The 19370-nt window shown below is 32.4% G+C and overlaps 2 protein-coding genes across 10 annotated transcripts; one reads left to right on the forward strand and one right to left on the reverse strand.

Annotated features, from left to right (window-relative positions):
* Positions 1-916: 916 nt before the first annotated feature.
* Positions 917-9564, forward strand: LOC100812978 (spermidine synthase 1). 2 transcript variants are annotated; one of them, XM_003531964.5, is made up of 9 exons: positions 917-1158; positions 7266-7342; positions 7443-7565; positions 7668-7772; positions 7999-8071; positions 8163-8234; positions 8320-8515; positions 8967-9093; positions 9197-9564. In XM_003531964.5, the coding sequence occupies exons 1-9, from the start codon at positions 990-992 to the stop codon at positions 9260-9262; spliced, it is 1008 nt and encodes a 335-aa protein (XP_003532012.1). In that variant the 5' UTR covers positions 917-989; the 3' UTR covers positions 9263-9564. The 2 variants fall into 2 exon arrangements, with proteins under 2 accessions (XP_003532012.1, XP_040874437.1); XM_041018503.1 differs by lacking the exon at positions 917-1158 and adding an exon at positions 7146-7175.
* A 5737-nt stretch (positions 9565-15301) lies between these two features.
* Positions 15302-19014, reverse strand: LOC100813882 (serine/arginine-rich splicing factor RSZ21). 8 transcript variants are annotated; one of them, XR_005892688.1, is made up of 7 exons: positions 18840-18992; positions 18542-18650; positions 18100-18188; positions 17724-17949; positions 17010-17129; positions 16646-16892; positions 15302-16510 (listed from the first exon to the last, which is right to left on the reverse strand). XR_005892688.1 is itself a non-coding variant. In XM_003531966.5 (6 exons), the coding sequence occupies exons 2-6, from the start codon at positions 18628-18630 to the stop codon at positions 16886-16888; spliced, it is 531 nt and encodes a 176-aa protein (XP_003532014.1). In that variant the 5' UTR covers positions 18631-18650; positions 18840-19014; the 3' UTR covers positions 16591-16885. The 8 variants fall into 8 exon arrangements, 4 of the variants coding, with proteins under 4 accessions (XP_003532014.1, XP_014634806.1, XP_014634807.1 ...); XR_005892689.1 differs by having other exon boundaries at positions 15302-16543; XR_001389593.3 differs by having other exon boundaries at positions 16969-17129.
* Between the last annotated feature and the right edge of the window lie 356 nt (positions 19015-19370).

Consider the following 19370-nt stretch of genomic DNA (forward strand, 5'->3'; position numbering starts at 1 on the left):
TATTAAGTGGTAAATTTTGTTAAGATATAATTTATTATTTCTAATCATTTTTTCATTAATAAGACTACATAATCTTAAGTTATGAATGTAATGGTTATCATAAATCATTTATCTAAAAAGTCTGATATTGATGATCTTGATTTATTTTCAGAATTGAAAGTACTAAGAGAAGTGTTAAGAGAAGAAATTAACACACCAATAGAAGTATTGAGTTATATTAAAACTTTAGACTCTTTTTCAAATATTTACATTGCGTATAGAATTTTATTGACAATCCCTGTAACAGTTGCTACTGCTGAAAGAAGTTTTTCAAAATTAAAATTGCTTAAATCATATCTAAAATCAACAATGTTACAAGATAGATTGAATGTGTTAGTTATTTTATCTATTGAAAGTGAAGTGTTAGAATTGTTTGATTATAAAACTCGGATAAATGATTTTGCAGTTAAAAAAACTAGAAGATTAATATAAAAATTGATATTTTATATAATATACTAAGTCTCTTTAAAATTCTTGTAAAAAAAATCCTTTTAACATTTTCGTTTTAGATCCTAAAATGTTTGTACACGACCCTGATAAGAACTAAGGTGGGAAACAAGGTGGGAAACAAAGATATGGTGAAACTAGCATTATGCAAACCAGAAGAAGAGACTCACACAAAAAAGTACCCTAATTCCAAAGAAAACCTAAATTGTAACTCACATCCCTTTCACATGTACTTGACAAGAAAACACGTAACATGCATATCCTAAGGCAGCGTTTGGCAAGCTAATAACATTCCCTCAAAACACCAATCCCAAACCACAGCACCCCACAAACACACCCCTTAAAAGCAGATTCCTTTCTATATTCCCACGTGGCTCACACCCTTTTGCCCTTTATGCTATTCCGTTTCCCCAATAATATATCTCACGAAGCCGAGAATAGCCAAACAGAGTGCTATTTGAAAAATTGTTCTCTCACCGTGAAAGAGAGAGAGAGGTTAGGCTATGGCTGATGAGAGCGTTGTTGAGTCCCCAGTGAAGAGGCAGAGAGATGATGGTGAAGAAAATGGTGTCTCTGTTTCCATGGACGCGGAGGGTGGCAAAGACCCTCTTAGTAACGGTTTATCATCTGTGATTCCTGGGTGGTTCTCTGAAATCAGTGCAATGTGGCCTGGTTAGTTCTCTTTTTACCTTACCCTTTTGTTTGTTGCTTCCAAAAGTTGTGTCTTTTCCTTGTGGGTTTTGTTGCTGGAGAATAAATCATTTTTTTAACTTGTTAGTTTGTGAGTGTGTGGAAAACTAAACTTGTATCAATTTTATTTATTTTTTCTTCATCTTATGGGGTTTGTCTCTGTGTGAAGAGATTTGAATTTGATTATCTGTTTGGATTTTACGGTTCAGATGTCTTTTGTTGGTTTCTGACAAATTTGGGTGTATCATGTGTTCTGTTTTTACAATGAGCAATGGCCATGCTCATTAATATCTCTGCCATGTAGCAGCACATGTGCACATGTATATGTTGCAAGCTTCTTAAAATTTCTATCATGCAGCAATGATTTTTTTTTTTATGGTTGTTATTTGTAACTGACTATGTATAAATTATAACCCTGTTTTTTCCTACCCTTTATCTGCTGCATGCATGATTTGTAGAGTTCTGGTTTTGTTTGTTTTTTATTTTGACATATGAACATATGGTATTTTAGCTCACCATGGTGCTGAACCAACTCTGCTAGATGTTCTGGCGCTATTTTAAGACTACAAGTTGATCATCAGAGAGTGTTCTAATATGAAATTTACGGGAATATAAGAAATTTAACTTTCTAATATGTTGGAATGAATTCCCCTTAGAAGTTGAGTTGCTATTTATCTTCTTTCTCTTTATCAATGTTGTTGCCTTTGGGACTTGCTCTACTTAATGTCTATTATCCTCTGAGATCTTCAGGTATTTTTAAAAAAAAAAAAAAGTGAATGATGGTTGTATTAAAAGGTATTGATTCCTCTAAAGTAGCATGCACTTTAGAGGTTAAAGTAGAAAAAGTCATAACCATTATTGAAAAATCAATGGAGTTGATTTTAGCAGTTTCATTGTTTATTGTACTTGCATTATTTTATCACTGTATAAGTTGTTCCAATCTAACACTTTTTAACTTCATACTTTATCTTCCGAAGTGCATCTTTTGCTTTAAAAAGCTATATTCATGTAAAAAAAATTATTCTGATCTTTTTATCTTGATGCATGACTATTTTTATGAATGGGTGTCTAAATAGAAATGGATGTACAAAAATAAATACTTCATATATTTAAATAGGCAGGTATCATATGCCATCATAGAAAAGATCTAATCTCTGTCCTTTCAAGACTTTTTCCCCCTTTTAATCATACTTCATCAATTATCATTTCTGGGATTGATCCTTCCCAGTTGTTTGTTTTGTCCCAATTTCTCTTGAGTTCATGAGAAATCAGAACTTACTTTTAAATGACTGAGATGCAATTGCCACTAAAGAGCATGCTTGTGACATCTATCTCAACATCCATATGAATGAGAAAACGTATAAAATGTAAAATTTAATTAAATCATTTTTATTCAATAAAATTATAAGTAAATCCACATGGATAAAAGGTCTAGATTCATTTCACCGTTGTCAAATTAAACTTATAAGAAATATTTTCGGCTCAAACACAAGGTTGTTCAAATTTACAAAAGAACTCAAGTTAAACAACAGAATAAAGTAAAGTAAAATAACATGTTCGGAACATCATGTAATTTAAACAGAAACTCAGGCCCCAATGTCACATCCTATCAGAGCATTATGTCTCGGCGTCCTCCAGCACAAGGTTCCTTAAACCAATGCACCTAATCATCTTCTTTCACGAATACAAGGTTCGAGGTCATCACAGGATCCAAACACAAACAATACACATGGAGTAAGTTATCGCATTTCTAAATAAAGTACAGATAAACAAAGACATAAGCAAAATATATTACGAAAATATTTATTATATAGTTCAACTTAATACAATCCACTTCACTTCACCACTTTATCATTTAAAATTCATTTTTCAATATCAATCATATTACACATGAATCACACACTCAACTAAAGACGTAACAACATTTACCAATTTCATAATAAACAATTCATAGGCGTTATGTAACAATTATACTAAGACTCAAGCTTATGTGCAATGTGATATCATGTCAGAGAAAAACAACACCAGGACCCCCAGGAGTACATAACAAGACACGCCACACAATGAGTATGTCAGATCACTCTCACTAAGTGAAATCATAAGGCGACCAGTTAGGGTCACTTTGTTTTGCGAGAAAGCTCCAACCATATGCGATCAATATAGGCTTAAAGGAACACTCAAACCGAATGTATTTACTCCCAAGGCCTAGACTCCGAAGAATCCATTAGGGTCTTGCTTTCCTGATTCAGGTCCAAACACTGCTCATGAATTATACAATACCCACGACTTTGAATTTGTTTTCAGACACGTTTAATTCATTGCGCTATAATTTAACAACTCAAGTTTCTAACTTGAAATCCTACACTTTCCTTTTAACACATCACGTATAAACACTTTTCTCAAGGTAAACACTAGTCGGTTTATTGTATACTTCATAATTCATAACACAAGTAATATCACATCAAGTATTAACCAAATACTTATTCACAACCATATTCCATGTCCACAATTTAACATTTCACAACGTCACAATCCACCATCACATGTTTACGTGTATCTCACAAATTAACGCATGCTTAAATTGCCACTTATACTCAATCTCAATTACAATTTCATAATCTCAAAATGACATGTCATTATGTCTCATGAATCTTATACATATCACACAATAATAATATTTACATGACACAAAACATATATATATATATATATATATATATATATATATATATATATATATATATATATATATCATACAATAACAATTTTTCAATATTTAAGACATATAATCATTCACTTATTCATTCAATTAATAACAACCACATGCACATGTATAGTAAACAAGTATATCCTTACATTTCCTCCTAAGTTACTACAACCTTTGTAGCATAAAATTACAAGTACATGGGATGTACTGATCCTATTAAGTTCATACTTATCTTGTTTGAAAGCTAAGACAATTATCTACAACTATTATGTTGATCACAAAAACTGGTTTCACCGTTAACTATGTCTAAACCTAAGGTAAACATTGGATCATTGTTTAATCCTGGCAGCTCGACCTTTTCTCAGTAATTTGACTCTCTAGGGGTCTATACAGCTCCGAATTGGGTGAAATCAACGACATTTGTTAGCTAACATCCAAGAATACAACTTTCATGAATACCAAAAAACCTAATTCAATCATTTTCTTAGTCATTTTTAGGCTACAAGTTAGCTCACATTGTTAGGAAAATAGTACGGGCTTAAAACAACTGATTTTCACTAAGCACAGGCATGCTCTCATTAACGACGGTTGTGCTTCGCGAAAAATCTTCATTTTGTGAAGTAAAAGAGGCACAATTCAAAGCTCAAAACACACCCAAATTCAAAACAAATAACACAGAACATGTGATCACATCATAGGAAACAAAACACCTTAATTAATTTTAAGAAAACATGCAAGAATCAAGAATTCCCAAATTTCTAGGTTTCTAATATTCAAAGTCAAACACTCAATTAAACCATCCAATTCACATGAAGTCATCAATTGACCTGTCAAACATGAGCAATTTGTAGTTATCATTGTACAGGCAAAATTAAAACGCATAAAACACCCTAAAATCAACCCCAATTTGATCATCTAAGGATCCATGCACATGTTCTCTCTAACCCTAATTGTGATAAACTCATCCCTTATATCTAAGTTGGCTCATGTGTGTAGTCCGGTAGTGATAGCGACATCTCTAGAGTTTCTAGGCGTTAGAGATGAGAAGGGATTTTAACCTCAATTTCACTATTTCCTTATGAGGGACATTTCTCTCTCTACTGTCATTATTTTACAAATCTCAATAGTAAAAATGTGTGAAAATAAGTTCTGAAAGTGGTGTCTGAATTTCAAGATGATCAAACGGTTAATGAGTTCAAGATCATAGTTTTATAGGGATAAGTTTGGGTATATGCAGAAAAAATAAAGGATTTTGGGAGAGGAATAATGGAGAACGAATTTGGAAGGAAGAGAGAGCGTAAAATATATTGTAAATATAAAAACTGATCTAATATGTTTCTATTTATAACTAAGGTACTCTAAGCCGATTATTTACTCTATTTTCTTTATTTTATTATTTTATAAAAAAGAACTCTATTTTACTCTTTCATTAAATAAATAACCAATTAAAATATTCCTTTATTTTTAAAATATCATTTTACTCTATTTATTTTCTAATACCATGAAACTCTTATTTTAATTAATAAAAACTCTTTTCTCCCATTTATTTAATTTTAAAAACTCTATTAATTTTTAAATAAAACTCTTTTTATTTATTTTACGAAAAGCGGGATGTTACAATTCCTACCTAGGAAAACAAAAAGAATCTTCTTATTTTTCTAAGTGAAATATTATTTGTTCAACTAATTTTACAACTAAGAGAAAAGAGAGAGAAGTATGAGATGTAATAAATGATGTGATTAATAGAGATAGAAACTAATAGATGACTATCCAAGAGCATAAGGACCTAGAAGCACTTCATGAGTTGAATGGTCCCACGACAAGGTCCAAAGCCAAGCTTCTAGAATAAGAAATGACCAAGAGGATCAAGGATGGACTACTCATCAACGACAAGGAAGGAGAAAATCACAAGAAGCTGAATTGGAGTACATTGAAGATTGTTGAACAGCTCGCTTAGCCGCATCAGCTCACTAAGTGCAATTCCAACATTTAGGCTTAGCACAAATGTCTGGCTTAGTGCAATTCCAACCCAAGGAGAAATTAGGCTTAGTGTGAATGTCTTGCTTAGCGCAATTTTATCCTGAGGAGAAATTGGGCTTAGCGCGAATGTCTAGCTTAGCGCAAACCTTCAACGAAAATTTATGAAAACTCTTGTTTACCTGTGTAATGGGCTTGAACTTGATGTAAATAGGCCTTATAATGAGCATTTAAGGGGTTATTAGAGGTTTAATTATCTTCTTAAGCCTAATTTTATAAATACTCAGAAACTCTTATTTGTAAGAACTTTTGCATAATTGAAATTAAACTTATGCTTAGAGAGAGTTTTGCCTCTTTTTGGTTTTTGACTAAAAATCAAACTAATTCTTATCAAGGAAGCTATTCTTTTTTGGTGAATCCTCCTTCAGCTTATCGGTTCTTCGCGGATTGTGGTGTCGTTCTATTCATCTTCTCCATCTTTACTATTTTTCTGTTCTTGTGTTCTTAAAGGTCATCAATGGTGTTCTTGAATTTGCATCCGGAACGATCCGAATCAAGCATTCATGGATTTGATTGCAACATAAACATACAATATTGTTAATGTTATCAGAACCAGACCAGTTATTGAACTGGTGAAGGCATTGGTTCAAGGTTCAATGATTCAATTGGGGATGAACCAGTTTTAATAAAATACTATTTTTTTTTTAATTTTATATAATATATTATGTAATATTAAACAAAAAATAACATGGTATGCATAAATTTATAATATTAAAAATTAAACTTCACTTCAAAGTGTCATAAGTTATGTCATATAACAAAAGTAAGTTATATATGAAAATAAATCCAACACACCATAATATTTTAAGTAACAAATAAAATTAATTAGCAAAAAAAAGAATAAAAAAACTGTGATTTATGTCGAACCACCAAAACCTGTCCAACCACCAGTTTTTAGTGGTTTTTCCGGTTCATGACCGATTCAAATGCATACCGGTTTTGAGCTTTAAACCGGCTGTACAGGCCACTGGTTCCCGGTTCAACCAGCCGGTCTGGTCTGGTTCAGACAACCACTATGAGTAACAGTATAAGACAAATCATTTCTTTTTCTTATAATCTTTTGTCTTGGATGTCATGCTAATTTTACAACCATTGTGTTTGGTCTAAAATGCATCTTGTTACATATTGGCTGAAGATGCATCTTGTTTGTTAGATACAAAGGTAGCTCATCAAATTGTATTTAAGTACACATCTTATGGCATTATTTTTTTCTAAAATCAAAGCAATGCTAAAGTCCTAGAAATATTTGCACAAAGTAATCTCTCTTTGTTGGATAAACTCGGAATATTTGGGTTTGTCTTTTGTAATAATACTCGTGAATTAAAATATGGTTGTAATTTTGCAGGAGAGGCTCACTCCTTGAAGGTGGAAAAGATTTTGTTTCAAGGAAAGTCAGAATACCAAAATGTCATGGTCTTCCAGGTACATGAGGTTCCAGTAAATTGTGAAGTTACTGTTACAAATTTCTCTTTTTCGTGTTCCTATCTTTATTGTCAATGCTCTGCTGTGATGTCTTCTGCAGTCATCAACATATGGCAAGGTTCTTGTTTTGGATGGAGTAATTCAGCTAACAGAAAGGGATGAATGTGCCTACCAAGAAATGATCACTCATCTTCCTCTTTGCTCTATTCCAAACCCTAAAAAGGTTTTACTTTTGATATATGTCTAGATTACATGTTATGTGTCTGGATTGTATGTTTAGTCCTCAAACTTATATACTTTTTCTCCCTGTAATTTTCCTTTTTAGGTTTTGGTTATCGGTGGAGGTGATGGAGGGGTCATACGAGAAGTAGCACGCCATTCTTCAGTTGAAAAGATAGACATTTGTGAAATTGACAAGATGGTTGTTGATGTGAGTAAAGCACACCAAATTTTACTCTTCTTTCTTCTCTAACCAAAGCTAGATTATGTTGCTGGCAGGCTATTATGTTTCACATATAATAACTTCTTCTCTTTATCTACTTAAGTAAATTGCTTGTAGTTGTTCTGTTCTTTTTTAGTTGGCCTAAAAGGTCTACTTTCTAGTGCTCAGAGGTTTCAAGCAATTTATGCTCAATATCAAAATTTAATTCTTTTAGGTCTCCAAACAATACTTCCCTGATGTAGCTGTTGGGTATGATGATCCTCGTGTGACACTTCATATTGGTGATGGTATGATCAATTATTCTATTTTTTTTCCTAAAACATTTTGCTCTTTGTGGAAAAGTGTTGTCTCATGATGGGTTTTCTCACAATGGTCTAGGAGTTGCATTTTTGAAGGAAGTTCCAGAAGGAACTTATGATGCTGTTATAGTGGATTCATCCGACCCTATTGGTATACCATATTATAGTTTTTTTGTCTTCTGTGATATAAAAATAAAACTGTTTGATAAAGGGATGTTACATTTGGTATCCTTAAGGTCCTGCTCAGGAGCTTTTTGAAAAGCCCTTCTTTGCGTCAGTTGCAAAGGCTCTTTGTCCCGGTGGAGTTGTGTGTACTCAGGCAGAAAGCATTTGGCTTCATATGGATATAATTGAGGACATTGTGGCCAATTGTCGCCAGATTTTTAAAGGCTCTGTCAACTATGCTTGGACTACTGTTCCTACATACCCAAGGTATGTTTTTTGAATTTATTTTAATTCTATTTTCTTATATGAATTCATTACATGTTATAGGTTTATATTAATTCTTCCAGAAAATTATTATTTGAAATTAAAATCCACTCATAAACAAGACAGTTTAACTTTCTCTTTTTGCATCCTCTAGAAGGGAAGGTTGTTGGTTGTATATGACAATGAGTTCCACCAACACACTCTCTAACACACCCTAATTTATTAAAAAATGCAAAATATGAGAGGTAGTCATTAAATGAGAAGTGAGATCCGCCAAAATTTGTGATTTCCAATAAATTCCAACCTTTAATAAAGGGTGTGTTTAAAATAGTGAGTTAGATAGTGTGTTGCCATTTTTCATATGAGAATATTGTATGATGTGCTTTTGTGTCTAAGGATGTTGAATGTATATGATGACTATCCATGTTTAAGTTGCTTTTGTTTTTCATTTCAGTGGGATGATTGGTTTTATGCTTTGCTCAACTGAGGGACCACCTGTTGATTTCAAGCATCCAGTTAATCCCATAGATGAAAATGAGAGTCAGAAGTCAGTAAGACCACTGAAATTTTACAACTCTGAGGTGTGCTTCCCCAATCATCTTCTGTTTGAGATTTTGCATTCTTCCCTTTCTTTGCAGGACTGCTAATTCTTATCTAAATATCCTTTTTTGCCTTTAATTCCAGATTCATACAGCAGCTTTCTGTTTGCCGTCATTTGCAAAGAGGAAGATTAGTTCTAAAGCAAATTAAAAAGATTTTCAGAACCTTTGAAGGAGCTCAAGTGGCTGTTGTAGAAGTCCAACATTCATCCTTGCTGTATTGGTCCATCTATCAATGAGCCTTGGAATAAGTCAGATTAAATTTGGCATTGAATAGTTAAGTTTATTTCTGGAAATCAATTAGCAATCGGATTAAGAGTCTAGGCAATCCTAAACGGGGTTTAAAAGTGATGGCAATTATCATTATCAACCCAAGAATTACCTGTTTTATAATCTATCTTTATATTCTTATTAATAAGTTGGAGAGGGGACCAATCGATTGACATGATTAAATCAACTTTGAATGCCGATCACTATCAATTGGATGCCATAATTTTGAAGCCTTTTTGTCTAAATTTTATTAAAGGAAAGGAAGCACAGATAAACACTGTGGGATAAATAAAAATAACAAGGGTAACGCTTTGTTACCTTCATCCGTAGATGCAACCTTTCTTCTTAGAATATCATATATCTATGCTTACTTCCAGTTGTTCTCGTTAAAGAAAATGATGAAGGGAAAATGGGAATGTGGGGGACCGTGTAAATCACATACCCTTTTCAAATAAACTATTGTAATTTTAGTGGATTCCAAGGAAAACTTGCTTTTGTGGAATAATGCTAGTTTCTTCATATTGTCTGGATAATCTCAGCATTCATTCACCAGGAAGCGCCAATAAACCATGCTATATATATTACTTTGTAACTGACTAATCACAATGGAAAAGAAGAAAAAGCATAGTTAAGCTGATTGAAATAATACAGTCATAACAAAGTAGAAGATAACATTTATTGACTAATCATCTTAAAAGGCTGCTTAACCAGCTAGCCATCTTGATCCTTGTTCTGAACTCAAAGTGACTCCCTTATTTTTTGTGCACAGCAACGACTTCTCATTCACAAACCATTCTTAACATCTATGCCTGATTCCTCATCAGTTTTCTTTTTCAACTTCCTCTCCTTGCAATCATGGAAATAGATCATGCAGGCCACCCATTTCAGCGGATTTACCATGCAAAACAAGCCAACTTGTACAAAAATTGCATTCCCTTGCTCATAGCCTCCAACATGGTAGCATGGAAGCCTCAAAAGATGTCCCCAAGCAAAGAAAATCATCATCAAAAAGAGCCCCCTCCTGTGACATCCTCTGCTGAAATAAGTCGAACTGCTAAATGCATCAACACCGTATATCCCCTCCAACACCGAGATGACAAGACTCATGTTCCACATAGCACTCCACTCCAAATACATTCTTAGGACCTTAGCGAATGCCACGCTGCAATTACCGCGAACAACACGTAAAAACTCAAGTCCTTCAAGTAAACATGGTAATTTAGGACTATAAACCGTAATCCAAGCTGGTGAGTAGTTGTCAAGAAGAGAACATAGACAGAAGTGACAAATGAGCCTCTCAGTTTTGACAGGTCAAAGGGTTTCTGAACCATCTCCTTGAGAGTCATTTTCTTCTCTTTGGAATGCAACTTTGAAGCCAAAGTTATAGTAATAATTGCAGACACAAACTATAAGACAAAGAGTGGCACCATGTAAATGAATCCAATTAGAATCAACTTCAGGACATAATCCTTGTTGAATTTGTCGATAATAAGATCTGGCCTGTAGCTGTTGCGATAATCAATGAAGTCATAGTCAGCAAAGATTGTGAAATCATCATCATGTGATTCATGTGGCAGGTTAACAATATTGGAGGTTTTAACCAGGATTTCTTGGAGGTAAATTTCAAAGTAAACCATGACACAGAAGAGAGGAATAGAAGTGAGAAAGGTGAAGATGATGAAGTTGAGATTTTTGAAATAATCATAACAGATTCACTGAGGATATCAGATACTTCAAGCTTCTGCTTCTGCTTCTGCTTAGACTTGTTGCTTTCTCTCTCCATGTCTCTTCACTTCCAAGAACAATAGTGAAGTTTACAAGGTGAAGATGATAGCACTCCCTAAAGATCTATAGAAACCATTGTTTTCTTTTGTTTGTGCTCTATTGGAGAAAGAATAGAGAGAAAGTTGACTTATGACAATAGGAGAATGGAAAAAGATCCTCTCCAACTGGAAGAGACTTGACCATAATTTTAAAATTTAATAACTTTATTTTAATATATAAAAAAACACACATTAAATGGTGAGATGTGTAGACAGACACTCCAGTCTTTTTTTTCTTTATTAGGATGGTTCTTGATGCAATCTCATCCCGCAAGGACATTAGATAGAAGACTCCAAGAAGATTGGGCCAGAGATGCAAGAGAAGGCCTTAGGGTAGTATGAGTCTGCTTATCTTTGTACATATTAGATTAAGGTTTCATTATTTTTGGGCCTTGTATTTAGGGCTCCATAATATAGGTAAGGTACCCTAGAAATGTAGGATTTTTCAGTCCTTGCATTTTAGGGCACCTAGACTAGTTTTTGTATTAGGGGTAGTTTTGTAATTTCACATGCATTAAGTGAATATTTGATGTGTGTGGTTGAAAATAAATTTAATTGAATTGAGAGAAGTCCAATCAATTAAATTTTAGAAGGAGAGGGGAGCATTTATTTGCTACACCTCATTGTCACATCATATAGTCACACTTTGTGCATGTCCTTCATGCTTTACATGCCTCATGACACCTAAGCACACTTAGTAGAAAATCTTCAACTTGATCTTGGATTAGTGGGCTAAACCATAGCTAAAATTCACTAATCATAATTAGTGAAATTTTGGCTCCACAAATTCAATTTCAAATTCAAGTGAAATTTGAATAGAAATTCAAATTTCCCTCCAATTTTGTGTGACACTTAGGTTATAAATAGATGTCATATGTGTGCATTTTTTCAACTTTGATCATTTGAAAATTAAACTTTAGATTTCAGAGCTCTTTTAGAGAACAAAATTTTGTGCTCTTCTCTTCTTCTTTCTTCATTAATCTCCTTCTTCCTTCAAGCTCTTATCCATGACCTCCTATGGTGGTGAGTTTCTTCTAGACTCATCTTCTCCTTGAAGTGGCGTCTCCTCTCTCTCTTCCTTCTCCATTCTGCTGCCATTCATCTTCCAAGAAGCAAAGGAATCCATTGATGAAGAAGATCTTAGGCCTACAAGTTCCACATGGAGCTACATTAATTCTATGTGGTTACCCTCCAACTCCAAGGCAATTCTCTTGTTACATTGACTTTGTCCTATGAATGTTGACCATGTCTAAGAAAGTAGAAATATACTACCGAAAAGAAAAAAAATCCCCTTTACTGAAATTATCTTATTTGAATTTTCTCTTATTCTTGAATAGTGGGACATATTCCAGCTGTAGAGATAAAAATACAAAAGAAGAAAAGTATAATTAATTAGCTATATAATTAATCATACTAATTTTTGTTCTTGTGTCTTTTTCACCCAAACACGACCATTCTATTATGTTAAAATATTCAAATAAAAAATTATTTGTTGTTTAAAAGTTTTCCTTTATTTTAAAACTAGCATAATATATGTGTCTCTGCACAGGTGACTCAATTGTTTTCACAGGTTTTATAAGCAAGTAAATAATGTAATATATATTTAATTTCTTAAGATTATTGATATTGAATGAAATAGTATTTAAATGAATCAATGTTTATGTAATGAGAGCATATGATTTGCAAAATTCTAAACTATATTTTTGTGGTCAATAACAACATAACAATATGATGAAAACCTATGAATAGGAGCAAATATGAATACAAATTTATATATTTAAAAATACGATACCATGCAAAATAAGATGGAGTTCAAATTTAGTATATTACAATCAATAAAAAAACAGACATGATAAATTGTGTTGTATATAATAATATAATGGTATATGATAAATTTATGTAATTAGGACATGCGAATGGATCAATGTATTTTTTAATTTAGAAAAAAAAATAAAACCAAAAAATACAATAATTAAAAGATATTTTAATCTTATCCAAATATGTAACTATTTAAAATAAAAAAATGTATAAGCGATGATTATGAATAAACATAGCAATGAGATAAGACAGGAAAGAGTACATTCCCGTCCCCATCCTCACTCAATAAATTAAAATAATTAAAAAAACTAAAGGGTATTTTAAGATTATCCAAATCTATAATTATTTAACACTTAAAAAATATAAGTGATGATCATGAAAAGGCATGATAATGGGACAAGATGAGAATGAATATGTCTTTCCCATCTCCTTTTCTACTTTCCTTTCCATATAATTGTCAATGGTGAAATTTTATACCAACCATCATCCCCATCCGGGCTCTGTTACATGCACCTAGCGAAATTGCTGGTACACTCAGTAATTTCACAATTTTTCCATTTTTCCCTTCTGTGAAAGGATACGGATCAACTAATTCGTAAGTTTCATACCAATTACTTGATTCGTATGAGTCATATGAATTAACTCATACAGATTATGTAATCCGTATGTAATCCATATGACTCGTACAAATTACTTAATCCGTATGAGTTAATTCGTATGACTCATACGGATCATGTAATCCGTAAGTGTTTTTTTAAATTTTTTTAAAAATATTTTTTAAATTTATTGATATATTACATTTTTTAATAGTAAATATTTTTTATTTATAAAAAATATACGAATTAAATAATTCGTATGAATTATATCAAAATTAACTGTTACAAAATTTATTATTTAAATTTACATGCGCATTAAATATAATTAGATATTTTAGTATTATGTATAACAACATTATTTATTTTAAAACATAAGTGACTTATTAGCTCAGTTGATTAGAGCGTTGTGCTAATAATCTGAAAGTCAAATGTTTGATTCTTGCTTAGACCATTAATTTTAAATTAATTCGTAACACATATTTTTGAAAAAGAAATTAAAAAAAATTGGATTGGACCTCATACGGATCAACTAATCTGTGGGCTTCATACGGATCAATTAATCCGTCGACTTCATACAAATCGGTGAATCTATGGGCCTCGTATGGATCAACTAGTCCGTATGAGACTTACGGATTAGTTGATCCATATCCTTTCACAAAAGACCAAAATGAAAAAATTACAAAATTGTTGGATATACCAGCAATTTCGATGGGTGCATCTAGAAGTCCCCTCCCCATTCAGATTGGTTATATCTGCCCCGTCCTTCTTATCCACTAAAATTGTCTAAAACTTTAAGCACAAAATATCTGCAGACATCTTAAAAAATGCAAAAAGAATAAGAGTATTCACATGGAGGAAATATATTTGATCATAGTAGCAAAATTATTTCTTAGTTTAAATTATATATATTTAACAAATTAATTCTAAACATAGAGTAAAATTTATATAAAACATTGACTAGATTTAAGTTAATTCTTACTATAAAATCTCAACCTTATAATATAATTATTAATCAACAACATATTTATTTATAAAATTATTTAAATTTATTTTATACCATTTCTAAGTAAAAATAATCTGAGTTAAGTAAATTATAATTAATTTTATTAAGTAATAAGTAATTATACAAATTTAGATTGAATTAATATAATAATAACATTTTTATAAGCCAAATAACCTATTTAATTCTTTATCTATTAAAAAATTCATTTTGATCCTTTATATTAAAAAAATATCAAAATAATCATTTATCTATTAAAAAGTTTTTCTCTTCGGCTTCCGCCTTCTCTTGCTCCTGTTATTCCCTATTTTTCTTCTTCTTTGCCCACAACCGCAGTCAAGGCACCACCGACAAAAGCAAGGATGAATGATGATGGTGACGGGCAAGGATAATTTTTTAACATAAAGAATCAAAATGAACTTTTTAAAAAATAAAGGATCAAATTGAATAAAAATAAAATAAAATAAAGGACCAATCATTTGGCCTATTTTTATATAATATCAAGCATATTATTATATTAAATGTTTTAAAATAAATTAAACATAATTTCAACAAAACAATAATAATTTTTTTATGATCATACATACCAATATAAATCATCAATTATATTTTTTATAAATAAAAAACATAAAACAGTAATACAAACATTAAATAAATAAGTAGTTATCATAAAAATACCAAAATTAAAAATCAACACTCCAACAGATGCTCATTAAAGATAATCTTCACTCTATACAACAATAATTTAACAATTATAATTTTTACCCTAACAGGTGGAACATACAGTAAGAAATCTCTCATGAAACACATTTGACTGCACCTAAAAGTTCTGGACAAAGAGGCCTCACATCAAATTATATATATATATATATATATATATATATATATATATATATATATATATATATATATATACACACACACATTTTAGTATTCGCATTTAGTTCATGACAAGTCAATACTTTTTTTTTACAAAAAAGGTACTTAATACTTAAAACATAATTAACCAGATCAAAATCAACTAATCTTAATGGAGCTATACGCAAGTGGCAACACTAAACTCACATTCTAAGACAAGGACAAGAAGCAACGAATTCCTCAAATTCAAACATCTTAATGCAATCAATGCTTCCAATCAACCGGAGTTAATACACTTGATTAGGAGCGGACGATATTTAGCAAAACAAAACTGCAGATGGGAGACAAAGTGACAGATCCCAGTAGCTGAAGATGACACAAAATTCCATACAGAAGCATGCAAAAGTTAATCAGTCAAATGAGAAAGCTGTGGACACAGATCACAAAGAGCAGAGCAGCAAGTGGAGAATGAAAGACATTTGGCAAGTACTCATTTGGTTAAATGGAATCACTCTTTCTAGTCCCAGTCCTTAGAGATCATAGATCAACAGGTGATTTGCCGAAGGAGGATACACAATACAGTGTCCTACACAACCAAGATGATGACCATTGCTCCCAAACGGCAAGCATATATCAGAGACCACGGATGAAACAAGTAACATTCTAATCAAGATGCAGACAATTAGAAGCAGCAACCATCAATATGACCATATAGAATGGTGTGAAGCAGACACTATATGCAGTTACTCGCTAAATAATTCCTAATTTATCTTAATTTCATGAAGATACAGCAAGCCAATGACTACATTCTATCATCCACCTTTAGACTCCTCCAAATCCTAAGGGGGATGCATATGTAGCATTCCTTTCCTGAACAGTAAGCAAAAAGGTCATACACAACCAACTTGTTGACATTGAACTTTTAGTCAACTTAGATGCAGAAACAAGATGAGACGATTGAGGGGGCATGAAGCAGAGAAGCAGGCAAGACGTAGTAAGTGGCAAAATGGTGCTGTTTTGGCCGGTAATCACACCTCAAAACAAAGAAACGTGAACATTTTAGGCACCTTTAATGCAAAAATATATCAAAATTACCATAGTGGATTAGTAAGACTAAAAACAAACAATTAACATAACATGCTATATAAAGTAGGGAAGACTGAAGCAACCTTCAGGTTTCAGTAAGCTGAAGAGAGACAGCCAATGCAAAACAGTGTCCAACGCACCCTTTTGCCAGCTACAACCCTATGTAGTTCCATCAAAAGCCAAGTTCTTAACAATACCCATTGTCATGACATCAACATAACTAACATGTCTGTGGTATGCTCAACCAATCCTAGAGGAACTACACTATAGCAGAGAGAACATCCTAACAACTATTCAGCACTTGCTCCGTTCACATTCTGATTTTAATCTCTGTAAAAAGAAAAAGAAATCATAAGAATTTAAATTAATATGGGTACTAAGTTATGATGTCATTCATTTAACTCACACTCTCAGAGTAAAGAACAACTGAGTTGAACATAAACATACGCATTGGCATAAGGTGAATCACGGCGAGGACGATATGGAGGGGACCTGCTGTAGTTGCGACCCCAGGGAGGTGAAATGCTACGTCGTCTTGGAGATCTTCTCCCACGAGGGCTATAACTACTGATAAAATAAAGCAAATCCAAAAGGAGACGTGAGAAGATAAATAAACTATCAAAGGAATTGCTACTAGAAAGCGACATATGTCCAAGAGATCTAGCATGCATTTAGATAAATGTAGACTGAAATTTTATATACTATGAAAGTTAATTTGACCGGCTGTCACACCCATATTAAGATTGAGATCTCTGGTCACTCAAGTTTGAATTTATTTTAGCTTATGAATATTCTTTTCAGTCAGAATGCCATGACAAACTAACAATAATATCCTGCAGACCGAAGACAATTAGATAACTCCAACAAGAGAGAATTTTAAGTTGGGCAGATAATGCATATTATACATTATACATATTATATATAAAGTATAATTACAAAGAGAGTGAGTATCAATCCACATTTAAACAGAAACTACAGTAGAGGGTGGTTGTCCACATAATGGGAAAATCAATCGCAAGCCTCCCACAAAAGACCAAAGCACATTTCTATACTTAGGCATTCAATCCCAACAATAAACAAAGGGAAAAGCTAAAAAGGCTTGGATATTTTAAATGCATAATTTTTTAATTCATGTATAGCATGTGCATATAACAAACACACCTGCGATCATAACCATAACTCGGACTTCTACGACGCCGATAAGGACTTGGACTTCGCCTCCTTCCACTTCCAAGGCCACGTGATCCAATGCGCAATCGGCACTCCCGAGCAAAGTGTCCAGGTTCACCACATTCATAGCATTTTGTGTCTTCACCTCCACGCCCACGCCCTCCTCGGCCACCACCCTTGGAATTATGAGAAAGCTCTACACGCCAACCATTTTTTCCTGTATGACACCCAATTTAGCCAAACATTAATGCTAACCCAAAATTTAGATAATGCAATAAAAAAAAAGGCACAAGGACAAATGCTCAGCATGGACAGCAAACACAGAGATTAATAATGACAGATTGATAAAACAGTAATGCATACTTACCATCCAAGGCCTGAATTGCATCAAGTGCATCCCTCCTATCATCAAACTCAATAAATGCATATCCCGGTGGTCTTCGAGCAACCCAGACACTATATTTATAACCAAAGTACCAAACATCAAAATAAGACTGGTAACCAACAAACCATACATAGAACACAAGTGATGAAAATGATCAGCACAAACAAAATTCAATATTGTAAATTCCAATAACTGAAAATGTTCATTTTGTCAAATAGCAAAAGAAGGGACCTTGGCACCTACAGAATATATCATTGCCAACCAACAGAAGTACATGGATTCCTCATTTCAAATAAAAGGCTGTGAAATGATCATGCTTTTAGGAACAACTAATCACATAATTAAAATCAACAACTTGCAACTCACTAGCCAATATTTTAACAGTTATTTTCCTTTGGGAGAGAGAGAATGATGAAGAAATTACCTCCTAAGAACACCATATATACGAAATTCATCTTCGAGGTCCCTCTCACTGACTCGAGGGTCTAAATTCCCAACATAAACACGAGACATTGTCCAGAACCAAAATCACCCTAAACAAATTTAAAAAAAAAACAAAAAAAAATCAACAGTTATCTTTAAAAAAAATATTAAAAAATGAATCAATAAGTGAAAGAAAAAATAGTTAAAGTAGCGCGGAAAACCTCTTGAGATTTAAATTAAAAAAAAAATAGTATGGATGAAAAAGAGATTTGGAGGAATGAATAGCTCTGAATCCTTACGCTTACAGAGACAAGAGTGCGTGGCGAAGAAGAGAGAAATGAGTTCAATCGAAAGAAATCTCGAGGATTCGGGATGATCGGAAGGGAAATTGAAGAGTTCTTAAATCCTAAAAATTCTAATTTTTATAAGAGTAATTAGTGATTCGTCTAAAAAGATACTCACAAATTGATACATGTAAAATTCAAATATAATATTTTAGTATTTAAAATTTATAAAAAAGGTGATATATTAATCATCATATATAATTTAATAATGAAATAATTAGTAATATTTCTAACTTAATATTAAATTAATTATAAAAAATAGAACTTATTAAATTTGTTTTAAACCTTAGCTATAAGTATCACAATTTGCTTACTTTTTATATATTTAAGAATTAAATTTATATTTTGATTTTTTAGTGATCAATTTAGTATCATATCTTTGAACATCAATTTCACTATTTATCCATTTTATAATTTGTTCTTTGGGAGTTGCTCTTGGCCCAACAATATTGCTATTGCCCTTATCAACACTCAAAAATTCCAACA

This window comes from Glycine max, chromosome 8, assembly GCF_000004515.6.
Source record: "Glycine max cultivar Williams 82 chromosome 8, Glycine_max_v4.0, whole genome shotgun sequence".
NCBI classification, from domain to species: Eukaryota; Viridiplantae; Streptophyta; class Magnoliopsida; order Fabales; family Fabaceae; genus Glycine; species Glycine max.